Raw genomic sequence first — 21,915 nt, forward strand, 5'->3', positions numbered from 1 at the left:
TTGGCATGGCCCTACTCTACCAAACATTAATTTGTCTGCTGGGGATGCCAGACAGGATCCGAGGAGTTGAGAGTGTTCCACAATAACATTGAGGTTATCCCCGTTCAACCTGCCAGAACACAGAGCTTAAAGTGGGTGTTGGTGATGTGCAGTGACCTCCAGATATAAACAGAAGAGGACAATGAATGAATCTTCTCTTAGGGACAAACATGTACCAGTCATGCCTATGTGAGCTGATGCTTGATTACTTTTTCTTCATGAAAAAGATGACCCAGACTCACTATTTTGTGCTTGTCTTTGTTTGCTCTTTGACAGCCTGAAGGTATTGAAAAAGAAATGACCCAGAGTTTCCTTATCTGTGCAAAAGGTAAGAGGATCTTTTAGGTAGTTACATTAGTCCTAAAGCAAATTAATCAACGTGGTCAGTTTATTTCCTCTTTTTCCACGTTATTCCACTTGTCATGTGATTTCATTTTAAATATCTCATGGAAGAATTACTTTATTTCATGCCTTATCTTCACTGTAAAATTTTAGCAAACGAAAAGTATTTTTATCAGATATTGTTTTTAGCTCGTCTGTGATGTTGGTCTGCCTCCACTTATTTATCCCATCGTCTTCATTCTTGGCTCCTCAACATCTGATTGTCACACAGTGTTGGCCAATGGGAAATCAGGATTATGCCCAAATAGCACATAATGTAATCTTTGCTTTTGTGCTCTAGAATGAAATAACCCATAGATACATCACCGTCCCTCAATCACTTGCCTTGTGGCCATTGCAAGTATTACTTTACCTCACTGATGGTGATCTGATCTTAATGCCTCATCAGTCTTCAGGCTTTACCTTTTGTGTGTGCCATTTTATGTGTCATAATCAGTAGTTTCTACATTTTTTCATACATAAATAATTTAGTCACTAAACTAGTGTAGAATGGGGACTACCATGTAACACACGGATTTGTATACCATTTTCTTACATTTCAATGTATTGTTATTCTAAACTAGATCAAATCCTCAATTTCATCTTGTCTAACAAGAGGCTTGTAAAATAAAAATAATGAAACCTGTTCCTTAATATGTTTGTCCTCAAAATCTGCTGCTACTGTGTATAAAAGGAAGTCATCACATTATTTTCTTTTTTAATCAATATTTTCTTTCCAGGTGCCAAAGCCTCGAAGCAGATAGTTTTGGACTTGCCAGACAATGTAGTAGAAGGGTCTGCCAGAGCCTTTTTCACTGTTGTGGGTAAGTTGATTAGATTTTGAGTTTCACAATGATTTGAAAATCTCTGTTGAGATGGTTTCAAAAACATCCTTACCATATCAGGATTGAGATATTTTCTTAAACTGTCAAAGGAGGGAATTATTATTCAGTTGATCCTCTATACTTATTTCCATATGGGACCTGAAGGGATTATAGTGCTGTTTCCAAATTTACATCTCTAGGAGATACTAGTTCTGGTAGATGATAACTGGCCAGAAAACAAAAGGTTCTATTATAGCCCATTAACCTGAAATATTAAATTTGCCTCTTAGGGAGTCAGAATAAACTTTGCCTGTTAAAAGTACTGGGAATTTCCTCAGTAAAAGGAGCAATCTGTTTTACAAAAGACAAGCATCTTTTTCTATCACTAATATGAACACCTTTCGGGGAGCAATGGATTACAGTTTATAATTCAAAGGGCCAGTTTCTCAAAAAGCAAACAAGCAAACACATTTTTCTAACTTTCCCCTCTCTATAGTAATGAGATTTTCAGAAATATTTTTTTATCCCAGAAACCCCTTTAACTTCACCCTTCATGGTTATCTCCTCTTTAGAACTACTTCATGAAACTTTCTGTTTCCACCTTTTAGACTCTTTTTTCCTCTAGTTATCAATGCTGAGATAGCAGCTGTAGCAGCTATAAGCAGCATGACTTTTCTGCTTTTCTTGTTTTTAGGAGACATTCTAGGACTTGCAATGCAGAATCTGGAGAATCTTCTTCAAATGCCCTATGGATGTGGAGAGCAGAATATTGCCCTACTAGCGTCTGATATCTATGTCCTTGACTATCTGAAATCTACCCAACAATTGACAGAGGAAGTTAAATCTAAGGCTTTCTTTTTCTTATCTAATGGTGAGAAGATTTAAGTAATTTCTGCCCATAATAGGTGACAGAAATTGTTACTAATACCAGCGCGTCATAAAGCTGTTATTATGAGGCAGTCTGAGGGGCGGGGAGTAGACCTGAACTGGGGCACTCTGGTTCCTAGCTATGTTTTCTTTTTGATTTCAAAATCTGTGTGGTCATTTAGATTCATAAGTCAGAACTGAGAAGTTTCAGTTTATGAACTCAGTTATTTATTTAATGTCTAATATTTTGCCAAGCTGCCTTGTTTGTTTGTTGATGTCGTTAATAGCTGTAAAGGTTCATTTATCAACTCCTGTATTTGCTCCATTGCATGAAGTCTTTGGATTTCTATGCAGAAAGAGGGCATATAAACCTTGTAAAATGTGGTATTAAGGAAAATTCCAGGGGTATAGTATCTTCAGGTTTTCTTTTCATAAAGGTAACATCAAAGTAAAATAACTTTAGATATTAAACAATTACTAAGTACCAATGATGAGCCAGTTATTGAGCCACGTATTTTTAAATTATGTATTACTTTATTTGTCATCAAAACCTTTTAAGGTAGGAGTTATTTTTCTCCCTTTTCTGAGTTTCAGAAATAAAAGTTGAAGTGATTATCTTAGTAGTTTTTATCTAACACCAAAACCCAGGGCTTGCACTATACCATATTTTTTCTTTTTAGGTTAAAAAATAATTTCCTACAATGTTGTATTTTAGGTTATCAAAAGCAGCTGTCCTTCAAAAACTTTGATGGTTCATTTAGTGTGTTTTGGCAGAAGAATGAGGAAGGAAGCATATGGTGAGAGAAAACTTTTCTTTTAAATAATATAGGAATTATCTGAGGAAGATTTGCAAGGAGATGCCGGGGATTGAGTTCAGTAAAGAACTGCAAACAAAGTGGGTTTCCAAGTGAACTTACAGAAGAGAATCAGATAAACTAAAAGATTTGTTTATTCTACTTCCAGTGCAACAATGTACCAGTCTCATGGCAGTCTGCTTAGCAATCTGACCATCTAAGGATGGCCCCTTATACTTGCACAGCTGGTTAACTCCATGGAAAATGGTATATCCTACTCTGCACTGCTCAGAGTCCAATACAGATTCAGGAAAGTGAAACTCAAAGGCCCCAAAGCATTTGATTACACCAGTTCTGTCTTCATGTATGTTCAGTCTAAAGGACTATATAGAGACTTTGCATGTAAGCATGCTGTAAATTACCTACTCTAATTCTCATGTATTGCTACACATAATATTTTACTAAGCCAAAGGAAAGAGCCACTGTCAATAAAGACCGGTTGCAGCCAACGTTAGACCAATCAAATGTAACCGTGACCCAGCGGGAACCCTGGTGGTGAGCCTGTGGAAGAGTTGACATCAGCATCTCTCTTTACCTAATTTTGTTCTGGTGATTTGCATTACAGGCTCAGTGCTCTTACTTTTAAGACATTGGAGACAATGAAAAAGTATGTGTTCATTGATGAAAACATTCAAAAACAGACCTTAATCTGGCTTTCAAGCAAACAGAACGGAAATGGCTGCTTTGAAAGCGATGGCAAGCTTTTCAACAATGCCTGGGAGGTGAGAGACAAACAGAATAGGCTTTCCTTGCTCCTTCGCATGGCCTCCCCGATCTGGAAGGCAGATATCTTTCTCATGACGACTACACCTCCCAAGTCAGCTGCAGTCCTAGGCCGGCAGGTCAAGAGCATCACTCCTGTGGCATGCGTGTTCAACCATAGCTCCTCCTGAATCTTTCATTTGCCTTACTCAGTCTTTAGTCCTTCCAGAGTGTCAGTCCTCTGCAGGAAATAAACTGGGGATAGACAGAAGGGAGAGAAAGGGAGCCTACAGAGGAAACATCTATACATTTGGAACCATTCCTATTCCTATTCATAGATAGCAAGAAAAATTGGGGGAAAACATCTACTAATTTACAGTGTTTCCATGAAACAAGCTCTTCCAATACTCTTTCAAGGAAAAGCATAAAGGCTAAGCTTGTTGTAGGCCAAAATACAAATGAGGTGAAGTCCCTTTCCTTTTCCTGCCCATATTTAGGTAAACCATTAGGCATTGTCCCTACTCTCTGATTTCCTTTCTTCTCAGATAGCTGCCCACCTCCACCCCGTCCTCTGTCTCCTTTCTTCTGCTAACCTTTGTGTTTCCCTCTGGATGCTCAAAATCCCCTGCCATAGCTTAACATGCCCTGATAGCCCCTGACTTTTCTTCTGCATTCTTCTTTATAATCACCATTCCTGTTCTTGGATTGTAGAATGTAAATGTAATCCACTTCAAGATATGGATGAATGGCAACTCCCTATGGTATTTATTTTTAATGCAAATTGTTTTCAAATTGCTTTACTCTTTTATGTAGGTGTGTGGGGGGATGTCTTCAAATCATTCCAAACCTGTTCCTCAACAGGCAGATCCTGATGGAAAAGAGCTCCTGTTCCTATGTAGAAAATCAAAGACTTTCTTATATTCTCTTTTAAAACATCTGCTCCACATCTTTCTTACTAAATTCCTCAGTGATCGCTACCTCAGGTCTGTCCGATCTTACCCAATACTTCTCTATAGTTACATGTGTGCGTGTGTTTTGAGTTGGGAGGAAGAAAGAGGCAAGAGAAAAATAAAAACGTGAACTGTGGAGGAATGGTGTAATTTACATGTGCTACAAGTCCTCATATCTTCTTTTAGTGTCACCATGTACACTTATTTGCACCTTGTAAACTAGCACATCAGAAATATTCTTTTTCCGAAGAAGAGAGAAGTTGTCTTTTGCTTAAATTAATAAAACAAGAGGTTTATACTACATCAGTGGATCCCAAATGCCAGTGTGAATGCTATTTACATCACTGGAGCACACGTCGTTTCCCCATCTTTTTCCTGAGTTTTTGGATCAGAATCTCATGTGTGAATGCTGGTTTAGTTAATGTTTAAGTTATCCAGGGAATTTTTATTCACAGTTTTCAAACCACGTGATTTGTAAATGTTTTTCTAATTTTACCCTGTAAAAATCTATTATAACGTCTGAGAGTACTTTTCCAGGGATTTTCAGAAAACTTCACAGCAACTTTCTGTTCCACTTCATCAGATAATGTTTGTTTGCCTTTTCAAATTAATACCAAATTAAGCCTGAGAGACATACCGAATTGCTTAGATACATGCTTAACACCAGGCCACATAAATATGATTATATATGTCATTACGTATACTTGAAATTAATTGTGTCATGTTTTATGTAATTATTACATTGGATCTTGATGGATTCTTGTTCAGATAGCGTGGCTATTAATCACCTAATTTAAAAATTACACATGTTCAGGTGCTTTTATTAGTAATAGTATTTGTTCCAGCATTTTTTCATACCCAGTTATACTTCAGAAGAGGAGCTGTTCTTTTGTCCTCTGCTATCCCATATGACTCCTTATTTTGTTGTTTTTAGGGCGGAGATGAAGATGTTTTACTCACTGCATACATTGTTGGAGCGTTCCTTGAGGCTGGGCTCAATTTCACTGTATGTATTCCATTATCTTCTGCTTTGTCAGCTGAATGCACATTATATAGACTATAGATTCAGGATGATTTGAAATTCTTAGACTGGATGAAACATCAAGAGAACATTTAACTAATTACTGCCCTTTAAATTGATGCTATTCAAAGTTTTTTGATTCATAGATACCTTTGATGAGCACTACTGGATTTTTCCTTGGGGAAAATACACTTATGCACACATACACAAGTATTTTATGCAATTTCAGTTATCTTCTGAAGTCCACCCATAAATTTCAGATTAAGAGCCCCTGCTCTAAGTAAACCCATAGTCTAGTATTCTGTTTCTCTCTAAACAATCAGTCAGTAAACATTTTGAACTTAAGTGTGGTTCATCCTAGCTACGTTCTAATCTGTAGGGCAGATTATCTGATTCCAAAATCTATTCCTAAAATAAGATGCTAGGCATTTTCAGGGTCATTAGCATATATTTTGAAAATTATCTCCAGAAATGTAAGCCTTTATTTTAGGTGTTAGAATAAATTACCTTTGTTCCAAAAATAAATTCGTATGCTTTGCCACATAAAAAAAAAAAATACTAATCAGATATAAAACTGCCAGTTTCTTACTACTTAAATTTTATTTCTCATGTACTAATAATGACATTATAAATTTATTTTAATGATATTTTTGAAGTATAATACATATGTGTATATGTGAATAGGTTCATATGTAAAATATACTTCAAGGATATGTACATTATAAATGATGATTAATTTAAACATCTAGCAAATTTATAAAATGTTCCAGAATCATTTTGATATATATATATATATTTTTTTTTTTGACTAGTTTCCTGCTCTGCGAAATGGGCTTTTTTGCCTTGAGGAGGCCTTGAAAAGTGGTCTCACTAATGGCTACACTCATGCAATTCTAGCTTACGTTTTTGCATTAGCTGAAAAGGAGGAGCAAGTGGAATCCTTGCTCCAGACCCTGGATCAATCTGCTACAAAAATAAGTAAGTCTTACTCATGTTTGCTAATGGAGATGATCTTGAAAACAAAGTGATGAAACTTACTAAGGAATCACATAGGAATCCTTCTTTATCAGCACATTTCTCTTTCTCTTATGGAATTTATCAATGGCCCTTTATCTTTTTTTGGCTTTTTAAACAAATTGATTATTTATATTCATGGGGTACGAAGCTGACCGTCACCGTTTGTGTCCAACATGTGATGGCCAGATCAATACTATCAGCATGCCCATTACTACAAACTGCGATTATTCCCTCTGTCCACCACCCATTAATCCCTGACCTCCCTCTCCCGCTGTCCCCCATCCCACCCCACATAACCCTAGGTCTGCTCTCTCCCTCTGCAAGTCCACCTTACCACTGTGGTCTTTCTTTCCTTCCTTCTTTCCCTCTTAGCTCCCACTTATGAGTGAGCACACGTGGTATTTATCTTTCTGTGCCTGGCTTATGTCACTCAACATAATTTTCTCGAAACTCATCCATGTTGCTGTGAATGGGAGAATGAAATTCTTTTTTATGAATGGGTAGTAGTCCATGGTGTATACATACACCACATTTTCCTTATCCAGTCGTCCGTTGATGGACATTTAGGTTGGTTCCATATCTTGGCTATCATAAATGGAGCTGCAGTGAACATGGGAGTGCAGGTGTCCCTTCAACATGATGATTTCCATTCCTTTAGGTACATACCTAGAAGTGGGATTGCTGGATTGTATGGTAGATCTATCTATAGTTGTCCAAGAAAACTCCACACTGTTTTCCATAGTGGCTGTATTAATTTACAGTCCCACCAACAGTGCAGGAGGGTTCCCTTCTCTCCACATCCTTGCCAGCATTTGCTATTCTCCATCTTTTCCATTACAGCTGATCTAACTGAGGTGAGATGATGTCTCAGTGTGGTTTTAGTTTGCATTTCCCTGATGATTATTGATGCTGAGTATTTTTTTAGTAGCCCTTTATCTTTAAACAACATTATATATATTAAATATCCCTCTTTCTCTTTTATGCTAGTTTCTTCTCAAATGAGTGAGATAGAGGAAATCAAGCACAGTGACTGTGACACAGACCGAAATAACTACTTGTGAAACCGCATTACATGCGACTTTTGACCTCCGCAAGTTTCTATTTGAGGCTGTATTAGTTTTCTCAGACTGTCATAACAATATACCACTGACTGGATGATTTAAACAACAAAAACTTATTTTCTCACGGCTCTAGAGGCTAGAAATTGAAAATCCAGGTGTCGGCAAGTGTGGTTTCTTTGCTTGTTGATGGCCGTCTGCTCCCTCTGTCTTCACATGGCCTTTCTTCTGTGTGCATGCATCCCTGGTGTCCCTTTGTGTGTCGAAGTTTCCTCATTTTAGAAGGACAGAGTCAGATTGGATTATGACTCACCCTAATAGCCTCATTTTAAATTAATCACATCTTTAACAGCCCTATCTTTAAATATAGTCACATTCTGAGGTACTGTTAGGGCTTCAGTATATGAATTTTTAATTTTTTTTGCAACCGTCCAATACATGAATTTTAGTTGGATGCAATTCAGCCCACAACAGAGGCCAAGAATGGAATCTGCATTCTTCTCACATGTAACCAGTGCTTTTTATAGAGACTATGTGAACGTCCTTCTTTTTTTCTCAGATAATATGGTATATTGGGAAAGAGAAAAGAAACCCAAGGTGGAAGAATTCCCACCCTTTATTTCTCGGGCATCTTCTGCTGAGACTGAAAAGACTTGCTATGTGCTGCTGGCTGTCACTTCCCGGAAGCTTCCGGACCTTACCTATGCTAGTAAGATTGTGCAGTGGCTTGCCCAACAGATGAATCCCCACGGAGGCTTCTCTTCCACCCAGGTGATGTTAATGACAATCTATTTAACACAGAAGATGCTGCTCTATAATAAGCTAGATAGCAAAGAAAAATACGTTCTGAGATGACGAATATTTGATATTATAAATCCTTATTTATTGAGTCGACAATTATTTATGGGGAAATTTTTGTGTATCAGGCACTCTACCGCGAAGTCTCTATATACAAACGAATAAAATGAGGTCACCTTTTCAAGGAATTTATCCCCAATTTATATCTCCATTTACACAGTAAAAATAGAGTGTATAAGTATAGAAGAGATTTTGGTCAAAAGCATCAGTCTTGGTGATATGTTAGATATCTAAAGATACTATGACCAACTACACATTGACCAAGAAGAAAGATTTCTAAGTTCTGTGGTCTACACATTGGAAAAAGCAAATTAAAGGAATAAACAGCAGGAGAAATGGCTACAAAAAACAATGATGTGTATCTTTCCTTATTGGAAAAAATGTGAAAATGCAAAGAAATGCAGTTTTATTTCCACAAGGAAAATCTTTATTTCTCTCGTTTAGTCTTCGTTTCTGAGTAAAACCATACACCAGTGAAAATCCAAAGATTTTTGAAGATGAGTGGACTTAAGAATTATCAAAGGCAGCTGTGAGGTCACCAATTTTTTGACACCTTAACTTTAGAAAAGATTTGACGCTATTTTCAACAGCAAGATTATGTTTTATAAAATCCTTTAGAAAACTAAAATCTAAGATTTGTTGATGAAAATTAATTTAAATGACAACAGTATGCACAAGCAAATATATTTTCCTTGTTCAAGATACTGCTTTCTGATGTTCTGTTGATGTGTTTTAGGAATATTTCTATAGATGGATTTAAAGTTCACAGTTGGGTGATGACTAACAGAGCTTGGGTCATTGTTTGTACCGTTCCATACAGGACACTGCAGTCTGTCTTCTTGCCATAACCCGCTACATGAAGTTAACCTTCTCAAGTGGTCAAAACACTGTCACCTTCAGCAGTGAAGAGTCCAATGAGATTTTCCAGGTTAACAGTGGTAACCGTTTACTGGTCCAACGCTCAGAATTAACAAAAGCCCAAGGACAATACACAGTAGATGTGGAAGGACAAGGTTGTACATTCATCCAGGTAATAGAAATCTACCCAAGAAGGAAGTGCCAGACTATCTGTTCAGTTATATATGACGTGTTAATTTGCCATTTCACATATTTCCATGATTACCTCTACTCTCTCTCACTTATGTTTTCTAATCAATAGCAGAAAATGAAAGACATTTTATGAAGAGGCACCACTCTTAAGTATAACTGGCTAACAGAAATTTCTTGAGTAATAGTACTGATAGAAAGTATTTTATCTTTATTAAATTATGTTGTTAAAGATTCTGTGTCTTTTGAAAACCAAATAATTTAAATTAGCCTAATGGTAAAGATGTAAAGTATGTTAAGAGTGGAAATAAAGAAATAACAAGTCCTTGAATTCTTACTACAGGATGGGTTTTCTCATGATTTGCTATCCTTTCTAGGCCACCCTTAGGTATAATGTGCTACTACCTAAAAAGGCATCTGGATTTTCCCTTCACTTGGAAACAATAAAGAATAACTCTTCAGATACATTCCAGACTAATTTTGGTCTTACAGTGACCCTCAAGTAAGTGTCACATTTTGATATCAGCTCCTAAGATAGAGATATGCTAATATATCAAAAAAGAATTTTCTTTTTCTTTCTTTTTTTTTTAAAGAACAGTTATAATTTTTTATTTTAACTTCTCAATATACAATGTACTTGATTTTCATTTTCCTTTACCCATTCCTCTTCCCCCCACCAAGAACAGATATAATTGTTAACTTTTTTTTAAAGCATTTTTAAAAAATTTTATTTTACTTCTCAATATACATTGCAGTTGATTTTCATGCCCCTTTACCCATTCCCAACCACCCCCACACCTCTGCCAGCAACATCATATCTGTTCACTTGACTTAAAAAGCTTAAGGAATTTTTGTGATTGTGTGTCTTCTCCCCGCCTTTATTTGTTTGTGAGTTTGTTTGTTTGTTTGTTTGTTTGTTTTTAGCTCCCACAAATAAGTGAGAACATGTGGTATTTCTCTTTCTGTGCCTGACTTGTTTCACTTAATATAATTTTCTCGAAGTCCATCCATGTTGTTGCAAATGGTGGTATTTCATTCTTTTTTATAGCTGAGTAGTATTCCATTGTGTAGATGTACCACATTTTCCATATCCACTCATCTGATGATGGACATTTGGGCTGGTTCAACTCTTGGCTATTGTAAATAGAGCTGCAATAAACTTGGGAGTACAGATATCCCTTCAGCGTGTTGATTTCCATTCTTCTGTGTATATTCCCAGCAGTGGAATAGCTGGGTCACATGGTAGATCTACCTGCAATTGTTTGAGGAAACTCCATACCATTTTCCATAAAGGCTGCACAATTTTGTAGCCCCACCAACAGTGAGTGAGAGTTCCTTTTTCTCCACAACCTCTCCAGCACTTATCATTCACAGTCTTTTGGATATTAACCATCCTAACTGGAGTGAGATGGTATCTCAAAGTCATCTTCATTTGCATTTCTTGGATGCTGAGTGAAGTTGAGCATTTTCACATGTGTCTGTTGGCCATTCATATATCTTACTTTGAGAAATGCCTATTCAGCTCCCTTGCCCATTTTTTAATTGGGTTATTTGGTTTTTTGCTGTACAGTTGCTTGAGTTCCTTGTATATTCTGGATATTAGTCCTTTGTCAGATATATATTTTGCAATATACACTCTGCTGGTTGTCTTTTTACTCTGTTGATTGTTTCTTTTGCTGTGCAGAAGCTTTTTAGTTTGACATAATCCTATTTGTTTATTTTTCCTTTAGTTGCCTGTGCTTTTTGGGTCCTGTTCATAAAGTCTGTACCCATGCCTACATCTTAGAGTGTTTCCTCTATGTTTCCTTTAAGGAGTTTATTGTTTCAAGATGTATATTTAATTCTTTAATCCATTTTGACTTGATTTCAGTATATGATGAGAGGTACAGGTCTAGTTTAATTCTCTATGGACACATGAATATCCAGTTTCCCAGCACCATTTGGTGAAAAGGCAGTCTCTTCCCCAGTATGTAGACTTGCTGCCTTTGTCAAAGATCAGATGGCTGTAGGCATATGGGTTAATTTCTGAGTTCTCTATTCTATTCCATTGATCCATGTGTCTGTTTTTATGCCAGTACCATGCTGTTTTGGTTATTATATCTTTGTAATCTAGTTTAAAGCCAGGTAGTGTTATGCCTCCAGCTTTATTTATTCATTTATTTATTTTGCTCAGGATTGCTTTAGCTGTGTGTGGTCTTTTGTTATTCCACATAAATGTCTGGATAGCTTTTTCCATCTCAGAGAAAAATGTCATTGGAATTTTGATGGGGATTGCAATGAATCTGTAGATCAGTTTGGGTAGTACGGACATTTTCACAATGTTAATTCTTCCAATCCAAGAGCATGGGATATCTCTGCTTCTTCTTGTGTCCTCTTTAATTTCTCTCAACAGTGGTTTGTAGTTCTCTTCAGAGAGATTTTTCACATCCTTGTTAGCTTTATTCCTAAGTATTTTATTTTTTTGGTGACTATTGTTAATGGGCAGGCTTTCTTGATTTCTTTTCTGCATGTTCACAGTTGGAGTATAGAAATGCTACTGTTTTTTTGTGTTGATTTTGTATTCTGCAACTTTGCTGAAATCATTTATCAACTCTAGGAGTTGTTTTTTTTTTTTTTTTTTTTTTTTTTTTTTAGTAGAGGCTTTAGGCTGTTCAGTATATAGGATTATATCATCCACAAACAGGGACAGTTTGATTTCATCCTTTCCAATCTGGAAGCCCTTTATTTCCTTCTCTTCTCTGATTGCTCTGGCTAGTACTTCCAACACTATGTTGAATAGGAGTGGTGAGAGTGGGTATCCTTGTCTAGTTCCTGTTCCGTTCAGGATGATATTGGCAGTGGGCTTATTATATATGGCTTTAATTATGTTGAGATATTTTCTGTCTATGCCTAAATCATAGAGAGTCTTTATCATGAAAGAATGTTGAATTTTGTCAAATACTTTTTCAGCAGCTACAGAGTTGATCATATGGTCTTTTTCTTTGCTTTTATTGACATGGTGTATGACATTTATTGATTTGCGTATGTTGAACCAACCTTGCCTCTCTGGGATGAATCCCACTTGATCATGTATAATTTTGTGTATGTGTTGCTGTATTCTGTTAGCTAGTATTTTATTGAGGATTTTTGTGTTTATATTCATCAAGGATATTGGCCTGTAGTTTTCTATTTTTGATGCATCTTTGTCTGGTTTTGGTATCAAGGTGATGTCTGCCTCATAGAATGAGTTTGGGAGAATGGACTCTGTTTCAATCTTTTGGAACAGTTTGTAGAGAATTGGTATCAATACCTCTTTGAAGGTTTGGTAGAACTCTGCAGTGAACCCATCTGGTCCTGAGCTTTTCTTTGTTGGGAGCCTTCTGATAACAGCTTCAATCTCTTTTATTGTTATTGGTCTATTCAGGTTTTCTATATCTTCTCACCTCAGTTTGGTAGTCTGTATGTGTCCAGAAATTTATCAGTTTCCTCCAGATTTTCAAATTTGTTGGCATATCATTGTTTATAGTAGTCTCTAATGATTCCTTGTATTTCTGAGGTGTCAGTTGTAATATCACCTTTTTCATTTCTAATTTTTGTTATTTGGGTCTTCTCTCTTCTTTTCTTAGTTAGCCTTGCTAAAGGCTTGTTGATTTTATTTATTTTTTCAAAAGACCAACTTTTTGTTTCATTGATCTTTTGTATTGTTTTTTGAGTTTCTATTTCATTTAGTCCTGCTCTGATCTTAATTATTTCTTTCTGTCTAGTAACTTTGGGCTTGGATTGTTCTTGTTTTTCTGGATCCTTAAGATGAAGTGTTACGTTATTTATTTGTCATCTTTCCATTCTTCTGAAGTAAGCATTTACTGCGATAAATTTCCCCCTTAAAACTGCTTTTGCAGTATCCCATAGGTTTTGGTATGATATGTCATTATTTTCATTAGTTTCAAGAAATTTTTTGATTTCTTGTTTAATTTCTTCTTGGAACCACATGGCTTTAAGTAGAATGTTGTTTAATTTCCATGTGTTTGTATAGTTTCCAGAGTTTTGTTTATCATTGATTTCTAATTTTAATCCATTTTGATCTGAAAAAAATAAATGGAATAATTCCAACTTTTTGAATTTGTTGAGACTTGATTTGTGACCTAATATGTGATCTATCCTGGAGAATGTTCCATGTGCTGATGAGAAGAATGAATATTCTGAGGTTGTTGGATGGAATATTCTGTAGATATCTGCCAAGTTGAGCTGGTCTAAAGTGTTGTTTAGATCTTGTGTTTCTCTATTGATTTTTTGCCTAGATGATCTGTCCAATGTTGAGAGTTGGGTGTTCAGGTCCCCCGCTATTATGGTATTAGTGTCTATCTCATTCTTTAGATCTAATAGTGTTTGCTTTATAAATCTGGCTGTTCCAACATTGGATGTGTATGTATTTATGATGGTTATGTCTCCTTGGTGGATAGATCCTTTTATCATTATATAGTGGCCTTCTTTGTCTCCTTTTATGATTTTTGCTTTAAAGTCTATTTTATCTGATATAAGAATAGCTATTCCAGCTCGTTTTTCATTTCTATTTGCATGGTAAATCTTTTTCCACCCTTTCACTCTTAGTCTATGTGTGTCTTTACAAGTCAGGTGAGTCTCTTGAAGGCAGCATATTGTTGGGTCCATCTTTTTAATCCAATCAGTCAGTCTGTCTTCTGAGTGGGGAATTCAATCCCTTTACATTTATAGTTATTATTGAAAGGTGTTGATTTACTCTTAGCATTTTATTGATTTTTGATTAGATGTCTTAAGTACATTTTGTTCCTTTCTTTCTAATTATCTGTTTGTCTTCTGTATTTGTTGGTTCCTTGGAGTGATAAACTATTTTTTTTTCCCTCTTTTGTTAGCATTTTGTTTTGCTGGTAAGTATTGTTCTTTCTTGAAAATTCATGGCAGTGATGGTTGTTTCTGTGGTGTCAAACGCAGTACTTCCTTGAGAATTTCTTGTAGGGCTGGTCGTGTGGTAGTGAACGCCTGCAGTTTTTGTTTGTCTGAGAAATATACTATTTGTCCTTCATTTTGGAAGGATAGCCTTGCTGAGTATTCTTGGCTGGCAATTTTTGTCCTTTAGTGTTTTTAATATTTCATCCCATTCTTTTCTGGCTTTTAGGGTTTGTGATGAAAAGTCTGATGTTATTCTGATTGGGGCTCCCTTATAGGTGACTTGACACTTCTCTCTTGTAGCTTTTAAGATTCTCTCTTTGTCTTTGAGTTTTGATAATCAGTTTGATTATCACATGTCTTGGAGAGGACCTTTTTGGGTTGAATGTATTTGGGAATCTTTTGGCTTCCTGAATCTGAAGATCTGTGACTTTCCCTATACCTGGGAAGTTTTCTGCTATTATTACATTGAATATGTTTTCAGTGCTGTTTCCTATTTCCTCCCCTTCTGGAATATCCATGATTTGGATATTTGAGCACTTGAGGTTGTCTGTTGTCTCTCTTAGATTTTCTTCAATATTTTAAATTCTTTTTACTTTTTTCTGGTCTGCCTGTGATAATTCAAACAGCCTGTTTTCAAGGTCAGACATTCTCTCTTCTGCTTGTTCTAGTCTGCTGGTTAAACTCCCTGTTGTGTTTTTTATTTCTTTGAGTGAATCCTTCAGCTCTACAAGCTCAGCTACACTCTTTTTCAAGGCAATGATTTCTGTGTACATTTCTTCTTTCAGATTCCGTATATTTTTTTCTCATTTCATTGTGTTGTCTAAGTTTTCTTGTATCTCATTTAGTTTCCTTAGAATTGTTACTCTAAATTCCTTTGTCATTTCAAAGACTTCCTGTTCTATAGGATCTAGTGCTTGAGAGTTATTATTTTCCTTTGGTGGTGATGTACTTTCTTGATTTTTCATATTTCTGGTATCTTTCCTTTGGTGTTTTTTCATTGTGGCAGGGGGTATCACAGTCCATTCGTTTCACCCTGATGTCTGGCTTCTATCCTGAAGGGACTGACAATTCTGGGCAGCAGGAACTAGCCTGGGATGGGATCCCATGGTGCCTGCTTGTTCTGGGACAGCTGACTTAGCGCGCAGGGGCCCAGAGGCTTTTATGTCTCTCCCAGCAGTGGGGACCTGCCTGTGCTGGCGATCCCGCCCCACCTGCCTTCTGCTGGCATGGCCGGCTCGGGGTGTAGGGGCCCCAAGGTTCTTAAGTATCTCCCAGTGGTGGGGACGGCACAGACTGGAGGTCCCGCCCTGCCTGCCTTCTTCCAGCAAAGCTGGCTTGGGGCACCGGGGGCCTAGAAACTCTAAAGTCTCTCTAAGCAGTGGGGAGCAACCTGGATTGGGGAACTATGGCACCCGGTTCTTGCCTATTCTGGTGCAGTTGTTGGGCCTTCTGTCATTGCTCTTTAACAGTTAGAAACTGGTCACTCTGTGGGAGCGAGGGACACCAGGAACCGACTACTCCACAATCTTGACCAGAACTCAAAAAAGAATTATTTTAAACAGTAGTGAGATAATAAAATATGAATGGTGGTACTACAGTGAGTTCGCATGCTTATGGTGGCATTTCTACAGCATAGTCACTGTGTAGCTCTCTGTACAGACACTACAGTTTAGTGCATCTTTAGCTTACTCAGAGCTGGAATTAGGAAAATATCATAATTTGCACTCTAGGCAAGTATAATTTGAAAGCTTTTGCCACATCGATGTTCCAGAAATGCTTTTGTTTTGTGATATGGAAGTGCTGTCAGTTTTGGGTAATGGTGATACTACATTTCCTCTTCAGGACAAGCACAGGTGGCCCTTTAGTAGAAAGCCCACAAATGTTTATTTTATTACTGTTAAAGCAAAATTTTATATTTTTACTTTTCAGAATAGGAAAACAAAATAATAATCTTAAATTTAAATATCGTTTATAGATACCAAAGGGTTTTAGCCTCAGTTGATATGTAGAGAAACACTGAGTAAAAGTAGTTTGGGAGATTTTTCTTAGGATTTCTAAGTGAAAATCTTTCGAACACCAGAGCTAAAAACTAAATACATTGTGGGACTTAACTTCATGCCCCAGCAATGCTATCCAGAGGCAGAAACACGATCTAGATGATCTCTTGGGGACATGTCTGCTCTATAATTTTGCCAACATACTGCCTTTTAAACAGAGAATTCCTCTAAGTGTTATGCAAATCTTAGGCTAACATAAGTAAGTGTAATATAAATTTATGAGCATTGTTTATAAGTTCTAACTTGGAGACCTCAGGTAAGCCTAAGAACAGAGTCAGGGGAGATTTTAGGTCCAGATAATTTATTACTTGCTTCAACTCATTTTGCTTTGTGTCATCTCATCCATTATCACTCTGGTTGGGCCTTTTCTCAGATAATTGAGAATTACTTTCTTCAGGTATCTCCTCTTCAATTTTTATCTGTCCTCCAGACTTCTAAACAATTAGTATCTATCTGCCACCCTCACCATGAGATAAGTCACTTTTCTAAAATGATCTCTAAATTTGGGGGGGGGGGATTGTTTGCTATTTTTTGTTTTTAAATTTCAGATATACCGGAATTCGCAATAATTCCAACATGGTCCTTGTTGATGTAAAAATGTTATCAGGATTTACTCCAGTCATGTCATCCATTGAGGAGGTAAATAATAGAACACCGATCTATCAGCACAGAGAAAGCGACATAGAGATGAAATAAATAATTGTTTAGCAAAACAAAAATCATGAAATTTTTAAAACAAACTTCTTCCCAGCTCACATTTATTTTTGCTCTAACACTGGAGGGATAGGGTTCTAAATCTGTAGCAATTAGCAGTCAGTATTCACCATGGTTCATAATAGTGTTTATTTAGTTCCTACTCGTACTTATGAAAACACTATGGCACAAAGGAACACTCCATAGAACAGAACCTCACAAAATAAAAAGCATGAGCATTCCGTTTTGGAATGACACTCTCATTTGTTCTCATGTCTGTCCCCCATCCTTCCCTGCCAATTCTTCAAAGCTCGAAAACAATGGCTGGGTGATGAAGACTGAAGTCAAGAATGACCATGTTCTTTTCTACTTGGGAAATGTAAGTTCAGCAATAATTCTTTTTCTTTCATGGCTCTCTTTTTTATTAGGAAGGTAATTGGGTGTTTCTATTTCTCATATACGTGATAGAATTTCTTTAAAAAAAATACGGGGCATTGAAGATGATCACTGTTCTGTTTCTCTGGTCATCTTCTCCCTGTTTACTCTGAAGTTATTTCATATATGCTGTGGTTACCTGACTATGTAGTTCCCAAGTTTAGAAATATCATCTCCCCGTTTTACATTCCTCACAGCATCTAATATACTGTGATCACAGGGTAGATGTATAATTCTAAAGTATAACAATAGTTATATAGTATAACTTTAAAGTTTGACTTAAATGCCAACAAAAACTGGCATGATTTTAAAAATTATTTTTAATTGCAGTTGTATATATTTAAGGTGTATAGCATGATGTTTTCATATACATATAAACAGTGAACTGATTATTACAACCAAGCTAATTAACATATCCATCTCTTCCACATAGTTGCTTTTTCTTTTTTGTTTTCTTTCTTTCTTTCTTTCTTTTTTTTTTTTTTTTTGGCAACTACCTGTAAAGGGATCTGAACCTTTGACTTTGGTGTTAGCACCACACTCTAACCAAATGAGCTAATCAGCAGCTCCCTTTTCTTTTTGGTTGTGAAAACACTTATGATCTACTCTCTTAGCAAATTTCAAATATACCGTTCAATATTATAAACAATAAAGCTCATCCTGTACATTAGATCTCTGGAATTTATTCAATCTACATAGCTGAAATTTTGTATGCTTTGACCAACATCACCTCATTTCCTTAACCCTGGTAACTATCATTCGACTTCCTGCATCTATGAATTAGACTTCTATAGATTCCACTGATAACTGAGATCATGCAGTATTTTGTGTTTGTGTTTGATTTATTTCACTTAGCATAATGTCCTTCAAGTTCATCAATGTTGTCAGAAATGGCAGGATTTTTTTCTTTTTAGAGAGTGAATAATTTTCCACGATATATACCATAATTATTTTATCCATTTGTGTATCAATGTACACTTGCATTGTTTCCATGTCTTGGCTATTGAGAATAATGCTGCAATGAACATGGGAGTGCAGAAATCTTAAAAATACTAATCTCATTTTCTTTGGATGCATACCCAGAAGTGGGATTGCTGGATCATATGATAGCTCTACTTTTAATTTTTGAAACTCCAAACTGTGGCAGGAGTTTTAAAGCCATCTCTTCTGTGTATACATCGTTACAATTCACATAAGTACCTATATTCCTCTAATGCTTAAAACTAAATTCCTTGCTCCTCAATATAAGCAATGGAACTTAAAATTTTATATGACATAATATTAACTAACTCATTATTTTGCCACTATGTAAAATAATGATGCTCTGTTGGGTAGATCATGAACTTCTGGAGATAATTTGCTCAGTGATTTTCTATTTTCAGATGTGCTGTGATATATCTATGATTGGTGTCTTTATAGGTTTCTGGTACAGCAAAGAGTTTTACTTTTTCTATTGAGCAAAGAAACTTTGTGTCCAACATTCAGCCAGCCCCGGTCATGGTCTACGATTATTATGAAAAAGGTAGGCAATCAACAACAATGCCCTAAGACTATTGAACATGACATCTATATCTCTCATTTTTTGAGCTACTAAATTTTCCAAAATCATCCTTCATTTTCAAAGACTAAACAATAGTTTATTTTACTGTGTGTACTAATTTTCTTCTTCACTTTTTTATGATGTATCATTTGACTGGGTTGTTTTCCAATTACCAGAGTTTTTTTTAACACTCAGAATCCTTTAAATATAAGAAAGGGCTCCCCTTTAACTCCCCTTAACATGAAATATGAATCATGCTAAGCTTCCAGGTTTTTTTGTTATTGTCATTGTTGTTAATGCCAATACTTACCAGTGCATGCTACTTCTATGGACTTTGACTTAAGAAGGGGAGTGGGAAATATTCTGAAATGCTATAGGAAAATTTTGATAGATTAAGTTCCAAAACAATTGCTAAGATGTTGTAGAGAGCACACAACTTTTTCCTGGCAGGTCAGTGCTATTAGTTTCTTGCTGAATATCAAATGAAGTTTGTTAAGGAGTATTTGAATTCTGTCTCTGCCATTTACTAGTTGAAAGTATTTCATCAAGTGCTTGAGCTTCAATAGGATATTCCTGGATTTATAAAATGGGAGAATGATTGCCTCTCTTGCAAAGTCATTGAAAATATTAGATCTAATGTGTTTATATATTCTGACATGTCTTGTTATAGACAGTTGGAGATTTAAAAATGATGCATGCCCCTTTATATTCCAGATGAATATGCCCTTGTTTTTTACAACATCAACAGCACTTCAGTTTCCCAGTGAGACAAAGCAAAGCACGGGAAAAGGTAAGGAAATTATGCACATTGTAGACCATTCAAAGCACATCTGGTTAGAAAATGAAAACCCAAAGAATGTAGAATAACAGATGAAGCAAAGCATATTCTACACACAATGCTGTGTAGCTCTGTGTACTAGAGGAGTATTTTAATAGTTATCAAGATTTTATTTATTGTTAAAAATAGTTTTAAATAATTCACAGGTATATACGTACCTTTTGTAAATCTCTCATTTTTGTTTTATAAGGTGACAGGTCATTAAATATATATGCACACATATTTGTACACATGCACATATACGTTATATGTGTATATGAGTATATTTGTTTAGGTGTATATATTCATGTTTTCATATCTATCTGTCTATATATACATACACACATTTATTTATTATTTAAATTATGTTTTAAGTTCCAGGTGGAAAACTATTTCTTCGAACAAACTCATTATATTGTATCAAACCTTGGAAAAAACCATGACCACTTCACATATCACATCCTCAACAATCTTCGATCTGCAATGATTTCTTGTCAGATTGTATTTCTTTATTGTCCTATTAAATGTTGTCACTTCACATGTGAGTCAATGATTTTCTTTTCTTCCACTACTCCATTTACAGTTTTTATTTGAAAAAATCAGGGCTTTGTTTGACAGCAAGTTGAAAATTTTACTCTATTGTTGTCAACTCTGAATTCAAGTTTTTAGACATCATGGCATACAGAATTAGAATTCTCCAACATCCAAAGAAAGAGAAAGAAAGAAGGAGGTGGAGGAAGGGAGAGAAAGAGGCTAAGTGAAAGTTGAAAAGGACCCTACGTGAGCTCAAGGAAGCAAAAATAAACACAAAAAGACACACAGACACTTGTCAATGAAAGATCATCAAAGAATAGAGAAAAAAAGTAGAAAAGAGTTACAAGTTAAGAGACGGATTTATTGAGTTTATATTCAAGATCAAGAGGGTAATCCAAGAACATTTTATCTTTCTAAAAATTACTCTGTTTTTCTGAGCTTATCACTTATTACTGAAAAGTAATACTCAACATCTATCCTTTGCCTAATTTGACACTACTATTATGGCAATGAATTAATAGAGAGAGGAGCAGGAAGAAACTGGAGAAATGGGGAAGGAAATGAAAACAATTACCCTATTAACTTGAATTCAGGCTTCTGACTTTGCTGAGTTACTGCTGCAGACAAAAGTAAGCTCTAGATAAGTTCTCCAGTTCTGGAATTAAAGAAGTTGGAAACAGGGCCCCCTAGACTCTATTTGTATTCAATAAATTAAAAATATAAGGTATTTTAATAGGAGATGGTAAGGTTTATTTATACTTGTAGTCTCCCTGCCCAGTGTGTGCTGCTTATAGTGCCTAAATTACAACTGGGTCTTTAATAAATATGTTTATCAACTGATTTGTCATAAATGAACAGCAAGTGTATATCTATGTTATGTGCTACATAAGTTTACTTCACTGTGTCAAAAATTCCTTTATACCTTTTCAGTTCTCCTATTGCACCAAAGCATGTCACTTAGGTAAGACACCAGCCTTAATTATTTTTAAAAACATCCCAGGCCTTATGGATATTTAAGAATTCCATGCAAGGGAAATGTGACTTTTCTAGTATACTTTTGTGATAAAAGTTCAAGGAAAATAAAGGGAGTGTGCTTTGTGGTATATGACATCTCTTTGTGGGAAACCTTTCTATTTTAATTTTTTGCCTAAGTAAATAATCAACTCTCAGTCCTCATTTTGCTGATGTATTCAACAGTCAGCCTGATCACATAATAAAATTATTCCTCTAATTATAAGCAAGCAAGGAGGGCACAGTGAGAGAATCTAGGATTTAATGTTTACATTTGCAAAATTTCTCTGTGTCACAATAATCAC

The 21,915-nt window shown here is 35.9% G+C and overlaps 1 protein-coding gene across 1 annotated transcript in view; it reads left to right on the plus strand.

Moving 5' to 3' along the window:
• The window catches only part of LOC134391846 (ovostatin homolog 2-like), a 52,421-nt gene extending 32,406 nt beyond the window's left edge, over positions 1-20,015 (plus strand). The window contains exons 22-36 of the mRNA XM_063115758.1: positions 316-367; positions 1,161-1,244; positions 1,939-2,115; positions 2,827-2,908; positions 3,531-3,687; positions 4,868-4,876; positions 5,552-5,623; positions 6,451-6,616; positions 8,273-8,484; positions 9,392-9,601; positions 9,996-10,120; positions 17,129-17,219; positions 17,584-17,652; positions 19,128-19,230; positions 19,963-20,015. Of these exons, the coding sequence (XP_062971828.1) occupies positions 316-367; positions 1,161-1,244; positions 1,939-2,115; positions 2,827-2,908; positions 3,531-3,687; positions 4,868-4,876; positions 5,552-5,623; positions 6,451-6,616; positions 8,273-8,484; positions 9,392-9,601; positions 9,996-10,120; positions 17,129-17,219; positions 17,584-17,652; positions 19,128-19,230; positions 19,963-20,015 (1,662 nt within the window). The remainder of the gene's footprint in view (positions 1-315; positions 368-1,160; positions 1,245-1,938; positions 2,116-2,826; positions 2,909-3,530; positions 3,688-4,867; positions 4,877-5,551; positions 5,624-6,450; positions 6,617-8,272; positions 8,485-9,391; positions 9,602-9,995; positions 10,121-17,128; positions 17,220-17,583; positions 17,653-19,127; positions 19,231-19,962) is intronic.
• Positions 20,016-21,915: the final 1,900 nt, after the last annotated feature.

This window comes from Cynocephalus volans, chromosome 12, assembly GCF_027409185.1.
Source record: "Cynocephalus volans isolate mCynVol1 chromosome 12, mCynVol1.pri, whole genome shotgun sequence".
Lineage (NCBI taxonomy): Eukaryota > Metazoa > Chordata > Mammalia > Dermoptera > Cynocephalidae > Cynocephalus > Cynocephalus volans.